The sequence below is a fragment of the Amblyomma mixtum genome, chromosome 1, assembly GCF_055824585.1.
Source record: "Amblyomma mixtum isolate Tamu chromosome 1, ASM5582458v1, whole genome shotgun sequence".
Lineage (NCBI taxonomy): Eukaryota > Metazoa > Arthropoda > Arachnida > Ixodida > Ixodidae > Amblyomma > Amblyomma mixtum.
Window position 1 is genome coordinate 327,103,093 of NC_143012.1, and position 23,432 is coordinate 327,126,524.

At 46.9% G+C, this 23,432-nt stretch overlaps 2 protein-coding genes across 3 annotated transcripts; one reads left to right on the plus strand and one right to left on the minus strand.

Moving 5' to 3' along the window:
- Positions 1-712: 712 nt before the first annotated feature.
- LOC149372819 (uncharacterized) lies at positions 713-12,199 on the minus strand. Its single transcript, XM_089567351.1, has 13 exons — positions 11,783-12,199; positions 11,161-11,217; positions 10,853-10,945; positions 9,722-10,003; positions 8,779-9,141; positions 6,604-6,724; positions 6,415-6,504; positions 6,036-6,089; positions 5,837-5,934; positions 5,530-5,631; positions 5,106-5,184; positions 3,128-3,331; positions 713-1,486 (listed from the first exon to the last, which is right to left on the minus strand). Exons 1-13 carry the CDS (start codon positions 11,984-11,986, stop codon positions 1,422-1,424), a joined length of 1,812 nt encoding a protein of 603 aa, XP_089423477.1. The 5' UTR covers positions 11,987-12,199; the 3' UTR covers positions 713-1,421.
- On the plus strand, positions 12,098-23,432 carry LOC149372820 (uncharacterized). 2 transcript variants are annotated; one of them, XM_089567353.1, is made up of 4 exons: positions 12,340-12,479; positions 12,855-12,966; positions 13,089-13,182; positions 22,471-23,432. In XM_089567353.1, exons 2-4 carry the CDS (start codon positions 12,935-12,937, stop codon positions 22,774-22,776), a joined length of 432 nt encoding a protein of 143 aa, XP_089423479.1. In that variant the 5' UTR covers positions 12,340-12,479; positions 12,855-12,934; the 3' UTR covers positions 22,777-23,432. The 2 variants fall into 2 exon arrangements, with proteins under 2 accessions (XP_089423478.1, XP_089423479.1); XM_089567352.1 differs by lacking the exons at positions 12,855-12,966; positions 13,089-13,182 and having other exon boundaries at positions 12,098-12,479.

A 23,432-nucleotide genomic window follows, 5' to 3' on the forward strand; every position in this document is an offset into this window, starting at 1 on the left:
TTAAGAGAATACTATTAAGTGCAAGCAGAGACTACAGTTACGTTGCAGACAATAGACAGGGCGTGGGCGTGTTCTGGCTCTGTAGCTTTTGCTCCGTTCAATGCATAAAGTAAAAATTTCTTACATTTGTCCAATTTCGGAAGTTCGATATAGCCAATAATTTCATTATATCTGTGTCCCATAAGTCTAGGTTCGACTATATCAAAATCTGAGGGCGAGGGCATGAAATCGTGCAAGCAGCCCTTTAGAGACGGTGCCACCCATGCTAGAATATAAAGAAATGGACGACCTAAACTATAAACAAGCTACACATCACCCAGAGCACATAAAGACCAGGGCAAGAAACTAAAATGGCGCAACGAAAATAACATAACAAAAAAGAAGGGAAGCAGCTACAGCAGGTGACGAGAAACGGTCCCCCATTCACTCCTGAATCAGAACAAAACACCAGTGAAGTGCTCAGTAGGTTTGCCGTCACTGGCGTGCCGTGGATGAGGAGATTGACTTTGTCGAAACATTGTGTTAACTGGCTTTGGCGCCAATTTTGACCACTTTCGGCACATGTTTTTGCAAAGACAATCGTAACGCCTCCATGTAAGCTTGGCGCTTGTTCATTTCAAATGTCCAAACCTGGTTAGAGGCCCTTTTATGCTCAGCTTCTGAACATTGTGAACTGTTGAAGCAGTTCAGAGCGGCCAAGTAGAATACAATATGGATGCATTCAAATTTATTTCATACATTCTTAGTGTACCAGGCACAACATGAACACCATACTGAATGTACACGAAAACACACACTCACATAGACATGCACACACAAATTCAGGTGAAAGAATTCTTATTAAACGAACACTCCATTCTCTGAAAGATCTGCACAATTCGCAACAGAAAGAATAGCGAACGAATTGACATCTACAGTCTATGGAAGGCATAGAAGACTCACAATTCATACCAAAATCCCTACGCATTATGTGCACAAACAATATTGGGCCACCTACACTCTTCAAAGAAAGGGTGATCTCAAAACTTGCAAGGGCGATCAACAATCGTATCTGTAAAAAGCATGATTCTGAATGCCTTGAGGCTCTAAAAAAGCTCTTATTACAGGAGGGGCATCATGAAAAAAAGCTTTCAAGTGTGCCGCGCACAAATCGAGGCAGAAAATACGCAAAAATGCTCTTTTCCGAAAACAGCATGAATGATTCGCGTGCCATGCACACTCTTTCACTAGAGGCACACAAAAAGTGTGAATGCTACACCTATTAAATAGCTAGTGTATGTTTCTTCTTTTTTTACAGGACATTCCTTATACAGGATTACAGGTAAAACAGGACACTGCAGTGCCACTCTGCATATGTGGTCAGCTTCACTGTCGCTGGGTCTCTTGATCTGTACACGGTAATGATGCTGTGAATGCCATCACTACCTCTTAAAGCGCTGCTTCATAAACTTGAGGGTTTTCTGCATTAGTGGAGCATGCTTTGGTTCTGCAAGACAGAAAAAAAAATATAGTAAGACAGAAGGTTGAGGTCAACTGCTGCCTGAAAGAAACCTGCTCCCAAAGGGCACCATTTCAAACCTTGCATTTTGATGAAAACTTAAAATGCTGCTGCAGTTGTCGTTTCACTCCACTTCAGTTCGACACAACACACCTTGCTTTCTGCTAGTCATCTTGTTAGTACAATTTTCAAGCAAATTTTTGTCTGAATTATTTTCTTCAGCTAGTGATTTTCAGCTATGAAGCTTGTGTGCCCCTGGTACCCATTTTTACGTTCTTACTTTTGCTGCATTTGTATCCTGTGCTTTTAAAATCACCCCCCCCGCCACCCACATGTGCCATGATGCTTGCACATTAGTCTCAGAAAATAATAGCTTCACTAGATGAGTGAGTCTTTGGTAATGATGACTACCAATGAAATGAATGGTTGTTATTTTTGCTGCTGCTGTTACCATTACCGTCAACTACTTCATGTAAGGTTGCACGAAGCGGAATCGTTCCTGCTTCCCGCACTCTTAACCCTTTCACTGCCAGGTTTTTTTACTCAGATCCGCACACACCCTGCCGGGTTTTTTCTGCATGTTAGTTTCCTTGAAATTTTTAGCTAGTAACGCACTAAAATGCTCTGCAGGACATGTAGACATGTTTATTCAGGATAATCTTATAGATATTAGTTGTAATGAATCAAATCTTTCAGCACCAATCTGGCCTGTCGGATTTCCTCTTCTTACGCGGATTTTTCGGTGGCAGGGGGACTTCATCGCTGTCATCACTCGACAAGGCACTTAGGTTGGCTCCTTCCTCGTTCTCATTATCATTGAGCTCCGAATTCAAGAGGAATTTTGAATTTCTTCGTCCGTCAAAGCGCGGACGAGAGTGGCACATAGCCTCATGGCTGCTGTGCGCAGACCAAAACAAAGTTACTCGGATGTGGAAACATGCGCGTCATCTGTTGTTTAAAATTTACCCTACAAGATCTATGAATTTACGGAGTCTCTCCATAGATGGCGCTACATGTTTGCATAATTTCTTTTACACTAGTATTTTCGGGAGCGGCAGGGGGTGAGTTAAAAAGCCAAAACGAGTTAACTCGAGAGAGGCAGGGGGTGTGCATATGTGGTAGCCTGAGTTATCTCGGGAGTGGCAGATTAAGGGTTAAGGCCATAAGTGCCTTGTACTCCCTGTAGACAGGATTCTGTGACATGCTTATCTAAGGCCACAATTCATTCCATCCTCACAAATTCACACAGGTAGCACACATTTATGCGGACCACATTGTTCTGCAAAGTCGCACACACTAGATTCGAAAATGGTAACCCTTACTTCATACCACTGTAGATGAAACTCTCTACCGGGCACAAAAACGGAGCTAATAAAGTAAGAGGACCCTGCTAACCAACTATAGCAGGCACTAAATACAATTTCAAAATATGATCACTGAGGAATGCCATGTTGAGTATTTATTATCAGTACAGAAAGGCTCCCCACAGCTGCAGTTTATCGGCCGACAATTTTCTCCTTTGATACTGCACTAAACAGGACTGCAGCCCACATTCACTGCAGCACAGAATCATCGAACTTACACTGGTGGAGACAGAAAGGGAACTGGAACCTAATGCAGGGGGCTTACTTTTAGGTAGTGAAGATGAAGTCGAGGGCGGTCGACCGACAGGCGCACTGATGCTTGGAGATGCAGAGGGCCTGGCTGCCAGACGGTCGGAAGGCCTGATTGCAACAGCAGCCTGTGCACCTGTGCCGTGCTTGGCCTGTTGCCGCAAAACATTGCGGGGAGGTTTGGCCACCGTGTCGACATAAGCCAGCTTGGTCTGGCGCACTGTAAGGTGTATGATGACAGCAGTGAACAGCAACTCAAGCAAAGAACACTGCTGCTTTGTTCTGTTCTTGTTTATTTTTACCCCCTTTCATGCGACCAGGCTATTAAAGAGGCACTGAAGTCAACTCCAGCCAATTTTTCCAAGAGAGGAATTAGACGAGCTATTTGGCACATGACATGTGAAATTAGCAGGGCACTAGAAGAGACAGAGCATAAAGGGACACAAACGCCAGCGCTGTAGAACCACTGAACAAACAAGCCCGATGTGCAAGAAATTGGACCCAACAGAAGAATTACATGGGCCAGTTGATACACGAGACATAAAATTAGCACTGCATTACATAGGAAAGAGTAGAAGACATTAGCACTGGTGTCTTCGTCTACTCTGTTGTGTCTAGTGCGCTGCTTTTAGGCATCCAACTTTTGCCCTCAGTGAAAATAGACTGTTTGGCTTTTGTGGCTGTGCTGATGTTTGTTCAGGATGAACCACTTGCCAGCCGCCGCGGTGGCTCAGTGGCTATGGTGCTCAGCTGCTGGCCCGAAAGACGTGGGTTCGATCCCGGCCGCGGCGGTTGAATTTCTTTGGAGGAGAAATTCGAGGCCCGTGTACTGTGCGATGTCAGTGCACGTTAAAGAACCCCAGGTGGTCGGAAATTTCCGGAGCCCTCCACTACGGCGTCTCTCATAGCCTTAGTCTCTTTGGGACGTTAAACCCCATAAACCAAACCAAACCAACCACTTGCCAAAGGGCCAGACAGTTTCTGACCAAACCACAGTGTCAACCTACTGGAAACGGTTCCTGCCAGACCCTGACCAAGTCCTTCAAATGCCTCTGCCCCAATCCATTTGTCCCTCAACACAGGACAATTTAGAGATTCATTCTGCTGCCATAGACTTATCAGCCTTACCATGCTGAATACACTGGTTTTCGTCTGATCACTGAAACTAAACAGCTTAGCGGTCAGACACTGATAAGAGGTCTCACTAAAAGGCCAAGAGAACCCACATTTTCTGATGCACATTCACCGCTTTTCAGTGAATGGTAAGGTAGGTGCTATAATTTATGATAAAAGTAAGAAATGAGAAGCATTTCACAACTCTTGAAGACTGGCACATGTTGCACTCACAAGGTAATGAGATTTCAATACACTAGCTCCTTTCATGAGTATTTAACCTCTGGAAAAGCTCAAGAGCAAGGCGAAGGGATGCTTGTAGTTCTTTAATGGGCACCGAGTTTCAATGCCCAAGAATTTTTGCAGTTCCCTTTCGATGAAATGCAGCAGCCATCGTCAGGATCAAACCCACAACCTTGTGCTCAGCAACCGGATGTGCCAAAGCCACTGAGCCACGATAGCTGATGGCAGCTTAAATGCATCAGTAAGAGGTGTTACGTGAACACGCATGGCTTTTGTGTACCAACAGCAAGTTAAAGGCTAGTCTACCAGCGGACTGGAAGAGTCACTCCGCAATGCAGCAGCCAAACGTATACCATCCTTCTGAGAACTTCCGGCCTGCACCTTACATACAAATGAGGTGAGCTGTTGTCCTGTTTGCAAAGCTCTGCTACGAAAAAGCAATGAGCAGCATACAAATGCGCCTAAATGCGCCAAATGCGCCTAAATCAGAGCAACACTTCGTGAAAAAACAACGTGAAGCTGGACCAAAACTTCACACCATGAAAGGCTTTTTTAACAAACTTTCAATTCTCAAGGATACACAAATGGTGTTCACTTTGACTGACTGGCATACAGTATAGGCATAATCCAAAAATTACCTGGTGTAGCCTTCGCCATTGATGCAGTGATCGTGGCAGTTAATGACTTGAACTTCTGTTCACGTTCATCATATTTTTTCTGAAAGGAGATGCATTGTAAAGTGAAACACAACACTAGGAGGCATATGGCGCTCCTCACAACAATGTTTTACAGCACTAGCTTCATATGACTGCTCACACTACAGTTTTTTTTTAGCACAGGAAGAAAAAAAGAAACACTTTATCTTGAATTCAAAATTAGAACAGGCACTAATGCAATCAAACCAGGAACCGTGCTTTATGCAAGAGCTCTCAGCTTGAATTCCCTAGTGTAAGAAATTGGTGTATAGGGGAAGTTCACTGCAGTCAGAACATGTTGAGACATATTGGCCATCTTGTGCGCCAACAAGCAGTGAACGTAGGTGATGGTAGTTCTGCCTCTCACCAAATACAGCTCCCGCCAGGTCTCTCCCTCTTCAGGGACGCTGCCTTTGAACTCTCGAACACAATGTGCCTGCCAGAGCTCGTCCGTGTCGTCAAGGAGGTACTGCGGCAGAATGGATGGGCTTCACATTGGAAGACTGCACACAAAAAGGTTCTCGCAGTGGCTCGTGAGTACTATTGTGGCACCACAGACAATGCAAATCTTCTAATCCCTGGCTAGTAGCACTCTAAATTTTTTTGCAGGAAATGGAAGCATGGCTGAAATCTGCATGTCACAGGAGTTTGTGTCCAAAGAACGTGGAACTCACAGGGTTGTAGTCTTCGAGGCCATACAGTTGTTTGGCTGTACACTTTTCCAATACAGGTTTCAAGATGTCATATGGCACCCCCCCTGTGTATGCCATGCCTGGGAAAGAAGGAAAGAAAATATCCTTGCCATGCCTCAAGTCATTGCATCGTCACCCAAAAGAGCCTGTGAGACAAAATTAATTGCACTTTCATCCTTACCTTCAATGTTGTCTATAAGCACCCTGACGCAAGCTTCATGCAGCGTGGGGACCTCTGGGGAAAGAGAGAGCAAAAATGAGAGGAAAATGTGTAACCACCACCATGGCATCAAGAGTTACTTATAAATAAATGCTTATCAAGCAACTTGTATGTCTAGTCATTAGTCCAATGTGTTCAGAGAAATACATCGTTTAAAATGGCACAAATAATTAGTTGGGTCAAAGAAAAAAAATAAAATTGATGCCCTCCCCCACATATCACTAAGTGCAACTGCCTACACAAAGAATGGTCAGAGGATCTCTCTCTCTTTTTCTTTTCTTTATTATTATTATTATCTTTTTTTTTCAGGTTACTTCAATGCAAAACACCCTCCACCCACCAGGTAAAAAGCAGTTGCGTCGTCCTGAGTAGACTTGCGTTCTGTCTTTCCGAGAGGACGTGAAGATGATGGCTTCCTCGTTGGTCATAGCTGCGGAAGTGAACAAGAGACACAGATTAAAGCAGAGAGCCAGAAAAACGATGCCATTTCCAATCCACTTGGAGTGCTGCAAAAGGGCTGCCTTCTCACTTTTCTTGGCTGGTTTTGCTGGCGGTTCATCGAGGAACCTGTGCGGCAGGGGCTTGTATACGGGCTGGATCTCCGGCAGCATTGAGGACACTTCGTCCTTGTCTAAAGGTGCCAAGTCAGGCTGCAAAACAAATTGAGCACAATGGTCAACAAGGCCATCTCTCGTCAATCGCAAAGCAAACAAGGGATCCCGACTTAGCAAAGCACTATAGTGACCAAGCAAAAGCTTGAAAACGATTCTTGGAAAATGAAGCACTGTGCGAAATGTAAAGCTTCATATAAAATAAAATTCAAATCAAACACCTCCAGCATGGGACAAGTCAACATTGAGTTAAATATCAAACATCAAAATCGGAAACAAAATTCACAAAACACCTATAAAAGATTTCAGATCATACTCCGAGAACCGCTTGCTCACTGCTTTTCCAGCAAATACCATAATGACCTCAGCCAACAAATTGCAGCTCACAGGTGACAGTAAAAAAAAGGCAGCCTAGAGTTCATCTCCAAACACAATACGAGAAACGGCAGTGTGTGTGGAAGACAGAATGTCCACTCATCATCCCTACACAAATCCCACTCAAGGATGGCAGATATGAAGCAAGCAAGCATAATACCAAAGGCTGCAGCACACAAAGTCAAGCATGTCCAGATTTTGTTACATAGAAAATACGACTGAAAACTGAAGCGAATATGAGCACTAACCAATGCGCAGAATTCAAGCTTCCTTAGAGTCTGGTTCAAATGCAAAAGCGCAGCGCTTCAAACTAACAGTCCAACCTTCACTGTTACCCTCAAAAACGTGATGATCGATTTGCACAGTTAGGCCAAATGCAATTTATTTGCGCTAGCACCTTGGCTTTCACTTCGGTTACAGCAATCGAATCCATCGTTCATGGGTGGAAGTTTTTCGGATAGCGATAATGAGTTAATGCCCACATATGCGAAATTGGCCATTCTTTACATTCATAAAACACTGGGGGTCCTCAGACCACCCCTGGTGCAGTGGCTAAGCGATGCTGACACAGGTTGAGTGGGTCATAATCTATGAAAGGCACTGTTTTTTTTCCCCGTCCTTTCACTGAAGGCCCCCTTAGCTCACTCTGATGCCCCTTGAGGGATAAGCACAAGGTGATTTTCAGAAAAAGTTGCAGCTTATTATGACCTTGGAATCACAGCTCAAAAACCCAACTATCCTGTATTAGTTTTAGTTTCTGCATGGCCTATGAGATCGACGCAGCCTGAAGGCAAGCTTTCCAGAACGACTTTGATGCCACAATAGGGCAGCGTGGTGCGTTGTATGAGGAAACCGAATGTGCACAGATTCCACGCGCTACTGGTTCTGCTTATTCAGTGGAAAATACTTCTGAACGAAGCTACGCATAATGAAGCAGAGTGGCAACCAGTATATGCAGTGCTCACTTCGTGCCCAGCGAGAAGAAGACTATTAAAAAGTATAGGATGTCACGCATTATATTCATTCAAAACAAAAAGATGTCATGCGAGCGTGGCTAAACCAAGTGTTGGGAGCTCGCAGTTCTGTTGCAATTCACGGCAGACCATCGCGTTAATCTGAGTCAATCATTTTCCCTGACTTGGCTAATTTTTTTATGGTTATCCCAAGAATTAAGTGTTTTTTTTTTTAGGTGCACAAAGCTTCCTGACAACTCCAAGTTTTCTGTCGCAGGACACCCTAGTGACAGTATGTGAACCTCCGTGTTTTGGCCTTATCAGACTGTCAGATTTCAATACACTGAACCTAGGGCGCATTTCGCAACTAGTATCTTCAAAGAGCTCTCAGCAATAACACGTCCTGGCTCTTGGGATGCTGCCACAGCCAGCGCAGTCATTTTGTCACAGTTCTCCGCACACTACTGTGCTGGTTTCACTGGTTGTTTTCCGGGATCCTTCCTAACTTTGCTCAAAGCTTTAGCAAATGTTCACACAGCTGAACCATGGAGGCACTACGGCTCGCTGACTGTCTCCCTACACTAACTGTTGAAGGTCAGGTTCGTCACTAAGCAGAGGGCACCCAGGCAGGAGAGCAGGATATGAATAGGAAAAGAAGGCAATAACAATAGGAAACCCAGCTGGCTGCACAGCTGGGAAAGACTACACTGCCGCCAAGGACAGAGATACTGAAGTGGCTACCAGGGATAAAGAGCAGCAGCCCACCTTGCGCAGGGCCTCGGGCATGAGCAGTTCCCTTTTGCTAGTGGAGTGCTTGCTGCTCTTGCTGCCGCTGCTGCTGCTCTCGCCATTCCTTGAGTGGGAAGGTTCAGCCAGCTTGGAAGAAGAGGTATGCTTGCTCGTCTCCCTGACGGGCTCTGCTTTGGATGGTTTTTTGACAGGGCTTGCAGCCTGGGGCTTCTTCTTAGGCTTGGGCAGTTGCACTGTGTCATTGAGACCCAGACAGGCCTCAAACGATGCCATGGAACCGTCCAGGCCACCTTCGCTGTGGCCGGCCTTCTTGAGCAGCTTCTTCATCTGTTTCTTCTCCGCTTTCTTTTCGGGGCTCTTCTTTGCAGCTGCCTCAGCCTGAAAGCATATTTGCTGGTTGTGTACCAAAGCTGCAGTAAATATGAAAGATCACAGGCTCACTGATGCAGGTCAGAAGTGTCAACTCATATGGCGGCCAACAAATAAAATGCGTGCAGCCCATTTTTGACCATTTTCAGTCAGCGTCAAAGTTACGCTACAAGCATATTAAAAAGGCGTAGAGTACTTAAATTGCCAGTCATACTTTGTGGTCTTGACATATTCCATGCATTCACTTTCCAATCATTCCGCACAATGTTCTCGTGTTGCCGATGTCATGAGAAACAACTCATCCAATAACTATATGAAAATTTCAATCAACAACATATTAAACACACTTTATTAGCTGCACACTGCAATATCTGGTATAGCTGCTCCCATTGCAAAAACAGCTGTGCTTTTCAGACAAATTTAAAGTCACCGCTTGCTTTGCCAACGGCTGGCATCAAGAAGTCGATGAAAAGAGTAAACAAGGAAGAACCTCAAGAAGTGCCAGCTAATTCAAAAACCATTATTATGTGCTATTCCCTCCCTGCAAAGGCAAGTGTATTCCTTCACTTTGCGTGCTAGACACACTTACCTTTGGCGACACAACTGCGGGCTCCTCCCGGTGGTGCTTTCGTGATAAATGGTGGTGGTCGCGGTGATGCCTGTTATCTTGGTGTGTGTCTCCATTGTGTTCGTGCCGGGAGTGTGCAGAAGTGTTCGCAACATGGCTAGATGTCTCGACTTCAATAGAGTATGGCTTCGATGGCCGTGCGGACTTTGCTGGCGGTCCTTCATGTATGCTTTCGTGATGCCTCTTTGATGGCACTGACTGAACTGGCTGCTCAGGATACTCTGCAGTGCTGTCCGAGACCACCTGTAAAAAAGTAGCAGGTCTGAGGGTGCATTCCAATCCAACATTATCATGAAACAAGCACTATTGGTGAAATATAACATTGCTGCAGATGTTGCAGCAAAGCACAAAAGCAAACAACTCAAAGGGACACCACACTGGACTCGGTTTACATTCATCTCAAAAGTTTTAGTGCGGCAAACATGAGAGAAAAGAAAGATGACACCGGCACCCATGCTGTCTCCCTTTCCGTGTCTCATCTTTGCAGCACTAAAACTTTCAAGATGAACTCAAAGGTAAGCACAGCAATTTGTGCCTACTGGTGTGCAAACAACTCGCATGAACCAGAAAAAGCACTCATCCATTTTGCTAGGTTTGGCCCAGCAAGCAAGCAGCATTCTATGTTTCAACATTACACGTCATGCCTTATCAGTATTGAAGTGTTCACGCATTGATATCGCACTCAAAACACAAGAAATTATGCACAAAGTTGCTTCTCCTGTTCCACTTGTGTGTCAATCTAGTCTCAGGATACTGACACCAGAAGAAAAACTGTTTGCTCTGACAATCCATGTTAAAAAGAAGCAGAAATTTTTTTGAGGATGTGCAGAAAAGGAGAGTTTAAAGGAAGCTGACAGCTTAACCCAAATAATCAACATGAGGGAAGTGTTAGTACAAGTTAGGTTCTAGATACCAGGGTGCTACGTTCAGAGCAAGCTTTAGCTATCTAGTGAAAACGTGCTTTTTCAAGAGAGACATGTACGATCAAGCACGCACTTCGGAATGCTTTATTTTTTTTTTCATTACACAAGACAGTGAAGTAATGCAAACAAGTTACAGTAATAAGAAAAAAAAAAAGAGTGGAACTTGTACCTGTTTCCACGCGCCAATTATTGACCGCGCAGTTTCTCCAACAACTCCGTCGTTCTTCTTCAAGTGGTTGACAGTTCGTCCAATGCCGGTTTCCTGTTTGCAATAAAGGCGAAAGATTAGTTTATCTAGGTCAGGAGAAAGACTTTTACGCCGAAGATCAGGCAAAGAGTGGAGAAAAGCAACATAATGTAGACTTCGAGAAACTTCTCTACAAGAGCATTCGCAAGACATCTTCACTAATTGGCGACTTTCGCAGGTTCTTCGGAGTTCAAGTGAACGCTTTCAATAAATAAATATGCTTCACTCACTTGTAATAGCGTTATCGTCATAGGAACTTTTTGAAGTTTGCGAAGAGTTTCCAAAACCTGTGAAGAAGAAAACAAAAAGATGGAAAAGTAAGTTTCTCGATGGATTTCCAGTAACGGCAACGGCTTTTGAGTACTACCGGTTACTTTCTTTCGTCCCAAATCACGTTATATTTTTTTTCGGTCCCCTCTTACACAAACATGTGGGAAAACGCAAACGCCACTTGCGCGTATTTAGGCCGACGGAAACAAGAACGGTAGCAGCTCGCTGCACGCCGATTGCGTAGATATTTTCCACGTCGTGAACAAGCTCGCAATAACTACAAACAGCGTCGGCTCATTCTCACGAACTAGCGACCAGTCACGGGTTAGCAGGTCTTTACAAGCCACCATTTTAGTTTGTCTTTTTATTTCTGTCCATTTTTGGTGATTTTCACCGCTGTGCACGGGTGCCGATAGCTGACGTCTCTTGTTTATTACCGCGGGCGCAAAGCTAACTGCGGCAAATGCTGATCATTGAAACTTGCCACTAAACACATCGCCAACGAAGCCGGCTCCAAACAACGGGTGGAGCCTAAAGAAATAACCGAGCATAATAACCGGAGCAAAAGCAGCTCAAACTCGCCTTTTCATCGCTCTGATTTCTCTCTAGTCGTTTACCGTAGTGTAAGATTTTTTCCTTCCAGTCGGCCATCTTGCCAGCTGATGGAAATTTGCCAGTGTTGCTAGCACTAACTACGTATAAGGCTAAACTTGAGCCGAGAGCCTCATTATTTGTACACGTGTCGTCAGTGCTGGTTTCTGTTTTGTTTGCGTGGCACTGCTCCATGCATTGCTCGCTTCGCACAACTTAACGGTCGCGCACATTGGTCGCGCACACGTCGCTTCAGCGGGAAAGTTGAATTAGTCAACGCATGCGCACCCATTTATGTAATTTCCTTTTACGGATGCGGGGAAGAGGGACCAGAAAGCCTTCTGAAATCGCCGCTAGACTTTCGCATCCGCATAATATCGCGACACCAGCGCAAACATCAGCAGTTGCAAACGTGATTACGCAGCATGGGAGTGCTGTGCGTTCACATTTTGGGCTCTTCATTGATTCGGGGACGGCCGCTCGCTTATTTTGGCCTATAGCAACCGTAGCTAAGGTCGATGAATTCTCTTGGGAAACAATCAATGTGTGTCACGCGGTCGCACATTCCATGCGCAAGCCGCGGCGGTACAGTGACCGACACCTTGACCACAGCGCCGCTTTCGTTCTGTCGCGGTCGCTCCTGCGCGCTTTCTGGATGACCACAACATCGCGGCTTCGGGCGCTGAACGTGAGCATACATCGTGTTCGTTTCGTCTAAATAGTTTAATGCTCGAAAAGATTGCAAAGTCTAGAGAGTGAGACGCCATTTAAAAAGAAAAATTGAACGAAACCCCCATCTATCTTTTTAACGATGTTGCGTTGAAGTTAGAAAAGGAACGCATGGAGTGAAGTCGCTTGACCAAAGTTTAAAGCCGCTGTTTGTACTAGGATCAAGTGGCTGTGCACATATGCACTTATAGAAAGGAATAAAATTTAATAGACCAAAAAATTAAATTGGCCGTCTCCTAGCATATTGCTGTTACAAGGCCGCGGCATGGCTGCTGCAGCGGTAAACTCGATAACGATCACCTTGTGACAAAGTCCGTACTGATTTCTTTTTCAGGCTGACAACGCGTGAACTCTGATGCGAGGTACGACTTGTAGGCCATGTAATCGAAGCAATAAAATTGAAATATTGGCCACATGAAGCCATACGCAATGGTTCTGCCTTCAACGTAAGTCCGCTTCAATTAAGCTTCGTTTTGGTCAGTACAAAATTTTTTCCGTGCGCCGCTTCAGTAGAGTTTTGTTTAAGTAAATACGCGTTGCAATCTAACATAATTACGCATTTTTACAGTGCCTTATTTGGGTCTTCGTTTGGCAGCATGTTTCTCAAGACAATTGGGAGCAGCAACGCCAGCCTCTTGCTGATATTAGTGTTTGCTTTTGTGGTGAGTACAGCCATTCAGCGCTCAGATTTAGTATTATCTGCCTACAGCCATTCGTCCTTCGCCGATCTGGAGTAAATGTTCGAGTTTTTTATGTCTTTAATAGTTTCCAAAAAATGTGCAACTTCTATAGCCGAAACTTTGATGAGTGACGTGACGGCCCGAAGAGGGCTTGCCGCGTGTCTGAACAAATGAAATTTCCATTGGTTGGGTTCGCAGTGTGTATTTCACGCTACATTCGGTACACATTTGGGAATTGGTGTAATATGTGAACAAGATATTTGCACTAAACAAAAAAAAAAAACGTTTGGACAGTATTTCGACCATTTTAAGTCGATAATGATATCACGTTCTTCTGAGTTCCCTTTCTCTGGTAAAAAAAAAAAAAAAATGTTTTTCAAAATATCGAGTAAAAGTATTTTATGACAGGACCGCAGCGGTTTCGAAGTGGTTGAGCGTCCGCCTCGCATTCGGGAGGTACGGGGTTCGATCCCCAGTACCGCCGGGTACCCACCAGTGATACAATGGGTACAAACTTCCCCTCGCCTGGTGCCCGGCTTAATCAGGGCGAAATGCATGGGAGTTGGGTCTTTGATCTCACCTTGAGCAAACGAAAATACCTTGTGCCATGACGCCCTGCAGTCGCAGACGTCCTTGCACAATAAAAATTCACTATAATCGTCATATTTTAAGACAGCGGAAATCAGGAAACCGAAACTGAATTTTGACCGAACTAAAACGTCACGGATACTGTCCCAATACTCATCGTGTGTGCTTTTACTGGCTAAACGCGGCAACTTGGGTCATTATTTGTCTGAAGTGACCAAAAACGCGCGAAACGCAGAGCGAATATCGAGGTGGTGCTAAACTGTGACGACACACACACAAGGCTGCCCGTAGAAGTCACCTCCACTCAGGATGCGAAATGAGAAAAACATTCAAATTAATTTCTGCCGCAACAAGACTCGGCCCGGCTGCGAAATTTGGCACGAATGACCGCAAAACTGTGAAGAACTTAATTCGTCGAAAAATTGGGTTCAGCGTGTTTCCCTTAGCAAAATTTCTCGCCGTGGGCGGAGGGAGGGTGGTATAGGTAGGTTGGTTGGTTATTGGGGTTTAACGTCCCAAAAACAACTCAGGCTATGAGGGACGGCGTAGTGAAGGGCTCCAGAAATTTCGACCACCTGGGGATCTTTAACGTGCACTGACATCGCACAGCACACGGGCCTCTAGAATTTCGCCTTGAGCTTGTCCGGGCGACGCTTGCCGCGCCTGCGTCGGTTCCGCTTGGATTTACGCCCGCGCTCCGCATGCGGCGTCTGGATAGCAGGATATTTAGCCCGTACACGCAGGGCCCCCCGTAGCATGGGCCCGCCGCACACTGAGCACTTTGGGTTGCACTCGTGAGGGGCCCGTACCCCCTGCTGTCCGCACAGGCCACACCGGTCCAGCCTCTGGCCGGGGCAGGCGTCCACGCGGTGGCCGACCACACCGCAATGTCGGCAGGCTGGAATGGTTCGCTGGTAAGGCCTGACTTGCACAAGCTCCAAGTCGTAATGCACGAAACATGGCTTTCCTGTTCCGGCGAAAGTCAGTCTTGCTTTGTTGGAGCTCCCAAATTTAAGCACTTCCACGATGGTGCCGTAGCGCCATTGGAGCCTATAGTACGGAGCGAGTCCGTAGTGTCAGTGTTACGGACGGTAACAACGCCGTAACAGACGTTCTTTCCGTCTTGGCGCAGGTGCCCCACAAGGGGAACCCGCCCGCCGGGTGCATTAAGTTCAAAATCCTCGATGATACGGTCGGCTAGCTCGGGTTCAGCAGTCTGAACAATAATTAGGTGTTGTTCTCTTAGCGGTATGGTAAGGTCTGATGCGGGTTGCGTGCCCAGGAGAGCCGTGAACGCCCGGCCGTAGCCGGTCTCCTGGGAAGTCTCGCACAACGAGACGCGGGTCCCAGGCTTGATGACGACAACGTAGTCGTCTGGAGCAGGCTTGGGGATAACAGGCGGTTTCCACAGTCGACGATTGCGGCCCGCCGCGCGCGGGGCGGGTGACTGCTGGTTTCCGGCGTGAACGCCGGCCGCGTCTACGGACGCCGGCTTTAAGGTCCTGCGCTCGGCGCAGCACTGCGGCGTTCAACGCGGCGCTGCGAAATCTTGCCGAAACTGGGCCTCCGGTTGCCGCTGCGTTAACCGTTGCCGAAATTGGCCTTTGGTTGCCGCTGGGTTAACCGCTGTCCAGTGCATGTTTTCGGGGTCGTAGCCCCGGCAGGAGACTTGCGTAGCAGCCATACTGGCGTCGGTGGCCAGAGGCCCCGTTGTGCCGGGTGCCGGTTCGGCCGTTAGGCCCAGCCACGCCATCGACCCGATCGGGCCATGTGTTGCCCGAAAAAGGGGTTTAATCGGGCCCACCTTGGAGAAACTGGTGTCCAGATGTTCCCGAAAGCTTTAAGTGTACGTTGGGGATGATCTTGATGGGGTCAGGCGGAAACTTCCGCTGCTCCGGCTGAAAATCGGCGGAGCCGATGTGCAGCACGTCTGACTCACCGTGCGAACGCGCGCGTCCGGGCGACATTGGAGCGCGCGGGCGGCATCCTTCCTCCAACAACGTTCAGAAAACAACTGAGCAGAGAGCTCTGGGTGGTACGATCATTTCGCAATCTTGTGACGTCACTGCGCATGCGCCGTTGTTAAACCACCAGAGGATTGCACGTGGGGGCACTGCGCATGCACATTGTGCGCGCTGAGTGAGTTTTCGCGCTTACTGGGTATCATTAACTAATCAACGAGTCATCATAAACTACTTTCATACATCTACCACTATACCATTAACTATCATTACTGACTTTTCAAGTAACCATTGCCCATTCTTACTGGCCGCTGTGGCTCAGTGGTTATAGTCCTCGGCTGCTGACCCGAAAGACGCGGGTTCGATCCCGGCCGCGGTGGTTGACTTTCTTTGGAGGAGAAATTCTAGAGGCCCGTGTACTGTGCGATGTCAGTGCACGTTAAAGAACCCCAGGTGGTCGAAATTTCCGGAGCCCTTCACTACGGCACCCCTCATAGCCTGAGTCGCTTCGGGGCGTTAAACCCCAATAAACCAAATCACTGATGATTGACAGGTGCCGCGGACGCACGGACAGACGGACTCGCTGTCGAGTCGTAAGCCATAGAAGACTTTCGCCTTAATATCCCCAAGTGATCGAAGGCTGAGTGGTTAAGGCGCTCGTCTACCGAGCCAGAGTTCCCAGGTTCGAACCCGATCGCGGCGGCCGCGTTTCGATGGAGGCGAAACGAAAAAGGCTCCCGTGTGCTGTGGGATGTCACTGCACGTTACCGGAGCCCTCCACTACGGTACCTCTTCTTTTACTCCCACCACCTTCTCTTCCCTGACGATACGGTTCGGGTGTCCACCGAGATGTGGGACAATTACTGCGCCAATTCCTTTCCTTAAAAAATTAGCTGCTGTTTGACTGCTTTCTCTGAAGGTCAAATGAAGGCGAAATCCGCAAGCACAGTGACCTTGGCTTCACCTAGCGTAGTGAAGCTTTCGCTTCAAAATCAGTTTTGGAGAACCAATTAATCAGCCCTGCACTGAGGTTTCGGTTGTCGTTTGATACATTCCATGTGCTGTTTTGTAACTTTAAAAAAAATTGACGGCTATTACGTTACTCGTTGTCAATGCCTGACAACGTTTTCAATGCAACGTTGTCAATGCCTGCAGCCCACATCTCTCTCTCATCACCATGACTTACCTATAAGCGCGATTCAGGCGTCCACCGACCCAGTGATCCATTTATGCGCACTTCTTTTCCTTAAAATGATCGGTGTGTAAAACGTTTTTGTCAACGTGAATGCCCACGAACACAACGAACGCCGACGGCCTATGGCTTCAGCGCCGCGTTTCTGGCACTACGTTGTCAATACCAACACATGCTGCGCTCATCTGTCACTACCGCCACTTAGCTTAAAGCCCGATTGAGGTGTCCACTGTGCGATTATGCGACTTTAAAACGTTGTCAACGCCAACGCCAATGAACACAGTGAACGCCAACGGCCTATGGCTTCAGCCCCGCGTTTGTGGGACAACGTTGTCAATGCCAAAGCATGCAGCGCACATCTGCCACTACCGCGACGTAGCTAAAGACACGATTGAGGTGTCCACTGTTCCAAGAATGCAGTTATGCGCCTTCCTTCTGCAGCTGGTTCAGGTGTCCACCGAGATGTGTGAGATACTGCGCCATTTCCTTTCCTCAAAAACCAATTTACCAATTTTACCCTCTGCTTTCCAAGCTCCCGCTCCATTGGTTTCACAGCTTAAAGCGCGACTAAGGTGTCCACCGCTGGTTACAACGAACAACGGCGACGACGACGGCAACGGCGACGCAGCGAAACGCCAAAAAGCTGCGCTAAAAAATTCAAGGGGACAATTGACCTAAAGTGCGGTGAGGCGGAAGCCTTAAGCGCGGTGTTGCTGCTTGTGTCACTGATATGTGGTCAAGATGTTAAGCTTAAGAGTGGAACGCGAGTGGAGCGCGACAGCGTCTTGCAACGCTGCCAGGGAGTCCACAGAACGCTATCGCCCGTTCGGCTCTACGCCTTGCATGTAAGTAAATTAGTTTTTGAGGAAAGGAAACGTATCTGTCTCGCATATCTCGACCTGAACCTCGCGTAAGGGAAGGGAGGAAGATGGGAGTGAACGATCACCGTATTCACTAGACGCGCCTTAGTTCATTCCATCGAGCTGGCATGGCGGAGAGGTTAGCGCGCTCGTCTCGCACTCCGGAGTCCCTGGTTCGATTCCCCAACTCGACCAATTTCCTACTCTGTTTTATTTATTTATCTCGTCTGACTAGAAAGGAATGAGATTAATTTGTTAATTAATCAAATTAACTAAACTCAGTCCCACTTACTTGGAGCATCACTATACCATTCCTCTAATTGGTTGCATGGTCACTCGCCAAAGTACAATTGGTCCCGTTTGAAATTCGCGCATTGTGACGTCATGACCATTTCGACCAATTGAAAAGCGTGACATTTCTGTCGACAACGACATTTCTGCTTACAACGATGAGACATTAAAGGCTTCCGCCTTAAAACTATGTATCTTTTTAAAACGAAGTTTTTACTGGGAGTCGGCGCAACTCTCAAAAGCTCGCGTTTGCGCGCTTTATTTCATTCAGCTGGATTTATCGCGTCTTGCTCGACTACATCGCTGCTGATCTTGCGCCCTTTGTGTTTTCCTAGGGAGCTCGAAAGGAATGGGAGGACCACCCTTCCCTCACAAAACGTTTAGTGAAGAACCCGGACCTGATCTCCGATTAAGTGAGATTATGATTCGACTCAGTAATTTTCGTGGTTAAAGGGCTAAACTGGCGGCATTACACTTGCAGCGTGTTTTCTTGGCTCCTATGACGATCCTATCGCGTGTGCTCAACGGCTGTTCCTTTGTAGGCTCGCTACAGCTGTCATAGACGTCACATTTACTGCCATGTTAGAGACCACGATTGTATAGTCCAGGGTTTGACGGAATACCATCTGGCGAGGAGCGAACATTGCGGAAATAGTAAACATACACTCGTCAAATTCTTGAAGGGAAAGGAAACACCAAAAGGAAGTGTTTCCTTTTCCTAAGTTCCCTTACGGCGTGGTTCAGGTGCCCACCGAGATATGTGAGACAGATACTGCGCCATTTCCATTCCTCAAAAACCAATTTACCCATTTTTATGTTTACTATTTTCTCAAGACTACGATATGCCGGGTGTTTCAGGAAAGCCCACCATTCATTTTTAAAAACGGGCTTTTTGAGGTGTGTAAAGATGACTTTAGTGGCATACCAGTAGTGGTGGACGTCAGAAAGCATGTGGATTATGCTTAGAAGTAATTTGGTTAATTAAGTTATAGTCGTTAATTGTTTAGCCCCCTCCACTACGGCGTCTCTCATAGCCTTAGTCGCTTTGGGACGCTAAACCCCATAAACCAAACGAAACCCATTGTCTAGCGGTTAAGCGCCTGGTTATGTTTGAGATTTGCTGGCCATTAGTAGTTATACCAGCTTTTAAAATTTCTAAAACGCCATTACCCTCGAAGCAGCTGTGGTTCAAGAAATTTTGGCAGTTTCACGCGCCGTTCGAAAAGCGAGAACATCAGCGCCCACCAGGTCACGTCCCCAAGTGGCGCATACACCACGTGACTTTTTCTGTCTCGCCCGCGCTGCGCTACTCGCCGCTGCTTTCGAATGGAGCGTGATCGAGATTGCCAGCAGCTGTTGAGCCACGGGGCTGACTGAAATTGCATTCTTTAATTTCTAATAACTGATGAGGCTATTACTAATGGACAACTACAAATCTGCATTTGCGATCAGGCACTTAGCTCTGAGAGTTAAAAAGTTTATTAGAATTTAGTGCGCCAGCTCACTATAGTTAATTAAAGGAGTATAGAGACGTAATTTTGATCTCATGTTTTCTTCTTTGCAGTGATGCATAATACATTTTTTTCGCCTACGACCTCATAAAGGGGCACTGAACGGGGCTTTTCGTAAGAGTTCGGTCACGAATATCCTCCGGCAAGAATTTTTTTAGTGAGTTTTGTAAAGCTAAGCTGTCTGCAGTCAAAATTTGAATTTCAGCGTCTTCGCGCCTTTCCCTTTCCTCTCCTCATGTTTCACATACTCAAAGGTCGGCGCTCATCGGCCGCGGCCCCATCACTCGGCCTGAATGCATGGATTGTAGCCCCGTGACGCCTGAAAGAATCTAACCAATAGTCATCTCTCAACGGAATTATGCAGCAGCGCACGACGGAGGAGGGTGCGAGCATGAAAAAGTCGGCGGAAAAGATTCTCCAACTTTAGAACGTGATTGCATGCGGTTGTCTGCTGCCAGTAGAAGTGCACTCGTCAGCTCAGGTGTTCATGACAGAGGATGTATAATGACTGGACGAGCTTATGGACTCTCCTCAGGAGGTGTTTGACATGTCCTTTAATAATTTGTAATAGAATTTTTTCTCGTGCTGTTTCGCTTTCGGTTTCAACCGCTCTGTGATGTCTAAGCTGTGTTTATGTTATGTGGGACATGCAAAAATTGCAATATAATTGCTCCTTCTTCATTTGTTGCCAGTCCAGCTATTCAGGCAGGCTGGATATAGCGTTGTAGTGAATTAAACCGACCAAGCAGAGATTATATCGCAGTTTTTTCATGCCTCATGCGACCCAAATGCAACTTTGACGTCACAGCCACCGTACCGGTGAGTCCGAAACAGCGTGAGAGAAAAATTAGATCCTAAAGGATTTAGCGGTCGTAGACGAGTACCACGCGGTAATCCATGTATACTAATGCCTTACACATCATTAAAAAAAAGAAAACATGAACCCAAAAGTTAGGTGTCTGTACTCCATTAAGGAACCATGAAATTATATTTACAGAGGTTAGGAAAAGCGCACGAGAGATCGGTATGATATCACGCGTCACCGAACAGCGAAAAAAATAGCCTACAGCTTCAGTAATCAGCTCATCTATGCCGGTGTGCCATCAAAAAATAATTAAATTTAATTTTATGTCGCGTGTTGTTAAGATCAGTACAGGTCGCGTATAGCATGAGAAACGTTAGCGATCACTGGGGTACCCGCATTGGAGAAATGCGTAAGCATGACGTCACACCTTATGACGTCGCACCAAGGCGTCGACGTAACACTTCCACACTTTTCACGCCAACTGTGACTCGTGACCGGAAGTCAAGACCCTCAAACCGCAAGTCGATCCGTTATCGACTACTTATCGATCAGTTATCGATCACGTATCGATATCTTATCCATACCATAATTATTTGTCTTACTTAATCAAGTTCAATCAATTGCCCATCTGAGTTCTGAAACTTCGTGCCATGCTTGTTTTTCAAATTGGCTCCGCCGACACTTCCGGTCACGTGGTGCCACACTTCCGGCGTTTTCAAATTTGGCGCCACTTTTGCTCCGGCTCCGTCCACTTTTTGGACATTTTTAGTTCTAATTAATTAGATAATTAAGCCGCCTCGACCCCTCGATTTCCCGTACGATATTTTTTGATGCTCTATCCGATGGTACCATTCTTTTTCGCATAAACCCATGCGTTCGGACGTAATCGTGCGGACAAGCTCGTGTAAGCATCGCCATACAATACTTACGCATTAATAAAAAAAAAAAACAGTTCGGGACCGCATCCCTCCGAGCCCCATCCCGCCACAGCGCCACTTGGGCACTCCCAATGAAAAGGCTCGTCCAGACTGCCCCCTGACGTCATCAAGGCAGAGGCGGCTAAGAATGCGCGATGAGATATCGCTCTAATTGGTTGCGAGCTACTGGGAGCCGCAATTAAAAAAATTGTTTGCATATTGCAGGGTCCACGCAGAGGTTTGAAATTTGACTCAAATAGTAAAAAAAGCCACCTCTGCAGACCTGTTGCACTAGAATATGACTGTCAATACCATTTCACGGTCATTTGAACAAGGTTCACATGTTTCCTGATATCAGCCAACACTGGAATTACTGTGCTGCAAAAATTGGAGGGACACTTACTCCGCCTTAGTGATACGATGCGCCAGGGTTAATGAGTTAATGCCCATATATGAGGAATTTGGTCATTCTCAATGTTACATCCATAGGCCATAGGTCACTGCGAGTCCTGGTAAGGGACGGACCACGGCACTGCGACGGCAGGCGCTGCCACCGGTGGGGCTTGTGCGACCCAACCAATCCGGTGGGCAGGTTGTGGTGACGTCACAAGGTCACGTGACCTAGGTGGCCCACTTAGGTTGCTTCCCCGGTGGGTGGCCACCTGGGCAAACCTACGCCACCCTATTTTTCGTTCACAACGCCGACAGCGCTGACGCCGGATTTTCTGGTTAACGGTTAACAATTAACGGTTAATGCTATCGCGTTAAAAACCATCTTTATACTTCACAAAGCTTGTTTCATTAATTAAGAGCTTGGCTGAAACGACCGGGAGAACATTATAACCAGGAGTAGGGGAGAAAGGTCCAGTTTTGTCCAGCTCGCTTTGTCATCACCTGCTTGGACCTGTACACCTGTACCGTGTAAGTTGCGCGTAGCAAGGCGCCCATGATGCCACGCGTGTGTGTGCGCGCACGCGTGAGTGCGTGCGTGCGTGCGTATAGACATAAAGAGCCCCAGTCATTTTTCACTAGAGAGGCTTTAATTAAGCCTTGAGTGCAGCGAGCCACGTGTTCGTGTTGGCAGGGTGATCATGAAGAAGCGCTACCCGTGTGCCTGAATGCGCTCCTCGCGTTCTCTGGTGCAGATTACCTACTCTATCGGCTACCTGTTCATGCGGAGACCGCAGCTGTCCTGTGATTCCGAGACGGTGTCGGCCGCCGGCGACCAGCGTACCAAGGCCAAGGAGACAAGCAAGGCGAGCAGCGCGGACGGCGCCGCCACCGGCGGAGGCGAAATGGACGAGACCACGCCGCTCCTTGACGACTCAGGAGATGAGGAGGACGACGACGAGGGGGAGGAAGGGTCGGAAGATGAGGAGGGAGAGGAGGACGCTGAAGAAGAGGAGCAGGCCGCTCCCTCGCACTCGGCCGTCAACGAAGGAGAACGCTGAGCATGAAGATTTAGCATAGCGTGATCCGCGATCCCCAACCGCGAACCGATGCCTCAAGATTCTATGGCTGTTTTTCTTTTTTAATTTAATTGTGGCTGCAGTTTAATTACGTCTTCACAAGGCCACTAAGCATTCGAGAGAAAGAAAGCTATATTGCGGCTTCCTTTAACAAAACGAGCACCCTTTTGTCAGAGTAGTACACTCGTTATGTATACTCAACGCGAAGTAGCCTCCATACGAGGTGGGGAGTACCGCAGTCCCGCCATCTTCCGGTCTTTCCAATGCTGAAAACACAGTAAGGTCCCTCAGGCCCCATTCTATGAATACTGCTCACACCTCAGCAATGCGAGTTGATTACTAGCGTTTGCCTCTCCATCTCTTGCGGCGTCTGTGACTTGGAATGATGCGTAGGGCGGTGGAACGGATGCAAAGTCGAGGCAGGGATAACTTTACGCTGACACTACTTTCAGCCAAGCTGGTTGGCTCTTTTAAGATACTATGGACCTCTTTTTTCTCGTCTGCTACTAGCACCTTTCTAGAGTCTTTCCTACCTACCTAATCTGATACGGGAAACTTTATATAGGAAAGGAGGAGTAAGTGGCCATGGGTGCAGAGAAGCGTAACAGTTCAAGAAAACTTTGCGCAGATTAACACAA

Bases quoted from the DNA above. Each gene is read 5' to 3' on its own strand.
- LOC149372819 (XM_089567351.1), bottom strand. From the start codon at position 11,986: ATGGAGCAGTGCCACGCAAACAAAACAGAAACCAGCACTGACGACACG. The intron at 11,218-11,782 runs GCGAGTTTGAGC...TCTTCTTCACAG, and splicing joins GAAATCAGAGCGATGAAAAG to GTTTTGGAAACTCTTCGCAA. The intron at 5,185-5,529 runs GTGAGAGGCAGA...ATCTCCTTTCAG, and splicing joins CCTGGCGGGAGCTGTATTTG to AAAAAATATGATGAACGTGA.
- LOC149372820 (XM_089567352.1), top strand. From the start codon at position 12,105: ATGCGGGGAAGAGGGACCAGAAAGCCTTCTGAAATCGCCGCTAGACTT. The intron at 12,480-22,470 runs GTGAGCATACAT...TCTCTGGTGCAG, and splicing joins CGCGGCTTCGGGCGCTGAAC to ATTACCTACTCTATCGGCTA.